The 4,980-nt window shown below is 46.0% G+C and overlaps 1 protein-coding gene across 1 annotated transcript in view; it reads right to left on the bottom strand.

Moving 5' to 3' along the window:
* LOC130587703 (eukaryotic initiation factor 4A-I-like) overlaps nt 1–4,980 on the bottom strand; it is a 10,791-nt gene that overhangs the window by 2,823 nt on the left and 2,988 nt on the right. The window contains exons 3-4 of the mRNA XM_057388678.1: nt 3,641–3,773; nt 2,037–2,176 (exon numbers count right to left, since the gene is read on the bottom strand). Of these exons, the coding sequence (XP_057244661.1) occupies nt 2,037–2,176; nt 3,641–3,773 (273 nt within the window). The remainder of the gene's footprint in view (nt 1–2,036; nt 2,177–3,640; nt 3,774–4,980) is intronic.

Here is a 4,980-nt window from a genome sequence, read left to right as displayed (position 1 = left end):
CTGGGAGCGCCTTTGCTCTGCCCCCGCCGGATTCGGGATCGGGGCCCAGAGACCCCGCCCTGCCCAGGCGGCCGGGGGACTGGGACAGACTGGTTTATACTGGTTTGGACTGGTTTATACTGGTTTGGACTGGTTTGGACTGGTTTATACTGGTTTGGACTGGTTTGGACTGGTTTATACTGGTTTATACTGGTTTATACTGGGATGAACTGGGAGCGCCTTTGCTCTGCCCCCGCCGGATTCGGGATCGGAGCCACGGGGACCCCGCCCTGCCCAGGCGGCCGGGGACTGGTTTATACTGGTTTATACTGGTTTGGACCGGTTTAGACTGGTTTATACTGGTTTGGACTGGTTTGGACTGGTTTGGACTGGTTTATACTGGTTTGGACTGGTTTGGACTGGTTTAGACTGGTTTGGACTGGTTTGAATTGGTTCGGACCCTTTTGGATTGATTTGGACTGGTTAAGATTTGATTTGGACCGGTTCAGACTGGTTTGGACTGCTTTGGATGGGTTTGGATTGGTTTGGACTGGTTTATACTGGTTCAGACCAGTTAGGATTGGTTTGAACTGGGTTAGACTGGTTTGGACTGGTTTTGACTGGTTAGGACCGGGTTAGATTGATTTAGACTGGTTCAGACTGGGTTATACTGGTTTGAATCGGTTTAAGTTCATTTATACCGGTTTGAATTGGTTTATACTGGTTTGGATTGGTTTGGACTGGGTTAGACTGGTTTAGATTGGTATAGACTGGTTTGGATTGGTTTGAACCGGTTCGGACTGCTTCATACTGGTTTTGACCGGTTTGGTTTATACTGGTCCATACTGGTTTATACTGGTCTATACCGGTCTGTACTGGTCTATACTGGTCCATACTGGTCTATACTGGTTTATACTGGTACCTGCTGGGCCAGTTCTTGGGTCGGGGCCAGCACCAGGGCCTGCGTGGCTTTGGTTAGAACTGGTTCTAACTCATTTATCCCAGTTAATACCGGTTTATACTGGTTTGTACTGGTGCATACTGGTCTATACTGGTCTATACTGGTCTATACTGGTCCATACTGGTCTGTACCGGTCTATACTGGTTTATACTGGTTTGTACCGGTACCTGCTGGGCCAGTTCTCGGGTCGGGGCCAGCACCAGGGCCTGCGTGGCTTTGGTTAGAACTGGTTCTAACTCATTTACCCCAGTTTATACTGGTCTATACTGGTCCACACTGGTCTATACCGGTTTATACTGGTTTATACTGGTCCATACTGGTCTATACTGGTCCGTACTGGTCTATACTGGTTTGTACTGGTACCTGCTGGGCCAGCTCTCGGGTCGGGGCCAGCACCAGGGCCTGCGTGGCTTTGCTTAGAACTGGTTCTAACTCATTTATACCAGTTTATACTGGTATGTAATGATCCAAACTGGTCCATACTGGTCTATACTGGTCTGTACTGGTTTATACTGGTCCGTACTGGTCTATACTGGTACCTGCTGGGCCAGTTCTCGGGTCGGGGCCAGCACCAGGGCCTGCATGGCTTTGTTAGAACTGGTTCTAACTCATTTATCCCAGTCTATACTGGTCTATACTGGTCCATACTGGTCTATACTGCTCTATACTGGTACCTGCTGGGCCAGCTCGCGGGTCGGGGCCAGCACCAGGGCTTGTGTGGCTTTGCTTAGAACTGGTTCTAACTCATTTATACTGGTTTATACTGGTTTGTAATGATCCAAACTGGTTTATACTGGTCCATACTGGTCTATACTGGTTTATACTGGTTTATACCGGTCCATACTGGTCTATACTGGTTTATACTGGTCCATACTGGTCCATACTGGTTTATACTGGTTTATACTGGTACCTGCTGGGCCAGTTCTCGGGTCAGGGCCAGCACCAGGGCTTGTGTGGCTTTGGTTAGGACTGGTTCTAACTCATTTATACTGGTATAACCCACTCCAAACTGGTCCATACTGGTCTACACTGGTTTATACTGGTCCATACTGGTCCATACTGGTTTATACTGGTCTATACTGGTTTGTACTGGTACCTGCTGGGCCAGTTCTCGGGTCGGGGCCAGCACCAGGGCCTGCGTGGCTTTCAGCTCCAGCTCCACCTGCTGCAGGATGGAAATGGCGAAGGTGGCGGTTTTACCCGTGCCGGATTGGGCCTGGGCGATGACGTCATAGCCTGGAAAAAATGGGTGAAAAAATGGTGAAAATGGGAAAAATGGGGATGGGAATAATCCTAAAGATGTGATGACGTCATAGCCTGGAAAAAATGGGGGAAAAAATGGTGAAAAATGGGAAAAATGGGGGTGTGACCCTTACAGGTGTTTTACCCGTGCCGGATTGGGCCTGGGCGATGACGTCATAGCCTGGAAAAATGGGTGAAAAAATGGGAAAAATGGTAAAAATGGGTGTGACCCTTACAGGTGTTTTACCGGTGCCGGATTGGGCCTGGGCGATGACGTCATAGCCTGGAAAAAATGGGGGAAAAAATGGTGAAAATGGGAAAAATGGGGGAGTGACGTCATAGCCTGGAAATGGGTGAAAAAATGGTGAAAATGGGAAAAATGGGGGAGTGACGTCATAACCTGGAAAAATGGGTGAAAAAATGGTGAAAATGGGAAAAATGGGGGTGTGACCCTTCCAGGTGTTTTACCCGTGCCGGACTGGGCCTGGGCGATGACGTCATAGCCTGGAAAAATGGGGGAAAAATGGTGAAAATGGGAAAAATGGGGGTGGGAACAACCCTAAAGGTGTGATGACATCATAACCTGAAAATGGGTGAAAAAATGGTGAAAATGGGAAAAATGGGGGTGTGACCCTTACAGGTGTTTTACCGGAGCCGGATTGGGCCTGGGCGATGACGTCATAGCCTGAAAAATGGGTGAAAAAATGGTGAAAATGGGAAAAATGGGGGAGTGACGTCATAGCCTGAAAAAAATGGGTGAAAAAATGGGGAAAATGGAAAAAATGGGGGTGGGAATAACCCTAAAGGTGTGATGACATCATAACCTGAAAATGGGTGAAAAAATGGTGAAAATGGGAAAAATGGTGAAAATGGGAAAAATGGGGGTGGGAATAACCCTAAAGGAGTGATGACGTCATAACCTGAAAATGGGTGAAAAAATGGTGAAAATGGGAAAAATGGGGGTGTGACTGTACTGGGATGAACTGGGATGGACTGGGATGGACTGGGATGAACTGGGATCAAACTGGGATCAAACTGGGAATGGACTGGTTTATACTGGGATGAACTGAGGCTATACTGGTCTATACTGGTCTATACTGGGATGAACTGAGGCTATACTGGTCTATACTGGTCTATACTGGGATGGACTGGGAGGGACTGAAAGGGACTGGGACGGACTGGAAATGGACTGGGAACGAACTGGTCTATACTGGGGGGGTTCTGAGCTATACTGGTCTATACTGGTTTATACTGGTTTATACTGGGATTCTCTCACCTTTGATACACGGCAGGATTGCCCATTGCTGGATTGCCGAGGGTTTCTCGAAGCCGTGGGGCACTGGGGCCATACTGGTCTATACTGGGATGAACTGGGGGACACTGGGGCTGTACTGGGCGGGTTTTTCAGCCATACTGGTCTATACTGGTTTATACTGGTTTATACTGGGACGCTCTCACCTTTGATACACGGCAGAATCGCCCGTTGCTGAATTGCCGAGGGTTTCTCGAAGCCGTAGGCGTAGATCCCGCGCAGCAGCGCCTCCGACAGGTTCATCTCGTCAAAGCTGTCCACGACCTCGTGCCAGTTACTCTGCACCAGTATAGACCAGTATAAACCAGTAAGGACCAGTATAAACCGGTATGAACTGGTTTAAACCAGTATAAACCGGTACAAACCGGTATAAAGTCATATAAACCCATACAAACCGTAAACCAGTATAAACTGGTATAAACTGGTATAAACCAATATAAACTGGTACAAACCAGTATAAACCAGTAAGGACCAGTATGGACTGGTTTAAAACAGTATAAACCGGTTTGAACCGGTATAAACCAGTATAAACTGGTATAAAGCCATATAAGCCCATACAAACCGTAAACTGGTATAAACTGGTATAAACCGGTATAAACCAATATAAACTGGTACAAACCAGTATAAACCGGTATAAACTGGTATAAGCTTATGTAAACTGGTATAAACTGGTACAAACTGGTGTAAACCGGTATAAACCCATATAAACCAGTAAAAAACTGGTATAAATTGGTATAAACCAGTATAAACAAATGAAAACCAGTATAAACTGGTATAAAGTGATATAAACTGGTATGAACTGGTATAAACTGGTTGAACTGGTATAAGCTGGTATAAACCAGTATAAACCCATATAAACTACAGACCAGTATAAACCGGTATAAACCAATATAAAATGGTATAAATCAATATAAACCAGTACAAACTGGTATAAACCAGCATAAACTGGAATAAACTGGTATAAACTGGAATAAACCAGTATAAACCAATATAAACCAGCATAAACCAGTATAAACCAATATAAACTGGTATAAACTGATATAAACTGGTATAACCCGGTATAAACCAATATAAATCAATATAAACCGGTATAAACCAGAAAATCACTCCCAGTTCATCCCAGTATAGTTTAATCCTTTCCCAGTCTCTCCCAGTTTGATTGTGACCCCTCCCAGTTCGTTCCAGTTCATCCCAGTCCGGTTTAATCCTTTCCCAGTCTCTCCCAGTTTGATTGTGACCCCTCCCAGTTCATCCCAGTTTAATTTAAATCATTCCCAGTTCAGTTTAAAGCAAATCCCAGTTCACTGGCATGAACTGGGAGGGACTGGGAAAGGTTTAAACCAAACTGGGATGAACTGGAAGGGGTTAAAATCAAACTGGGAGGGACTGGGAAAGGATTAAACCATACTGGGATGAACTGGGATGAACTGGAAGGGACTGGGAAAGTCCCCAGTGCTCCCAGTAACCCCTCCCAGTGCTCCCAGTG

Source organism: Malurus melanocephalus, unplaced genomic scaffold (assembly GCF_030028575.1).
Source record: "Malurus melanocephalus ecotype Western Australia unplaced genomic scaffold, MMel_1.1 scaffold_2288, whole genome shotgun sequence".
Lineage (NCBI taxonomy): Eukaryota > Metazoa > Chordata > Aves > Passeriformes > Maluridae > Malurus > Malurus melanocephalus.
Note: the sequence above shows the minus strand (reverse complement) of the source record. Positions and strands in the feature narration are given on the sequence as shown.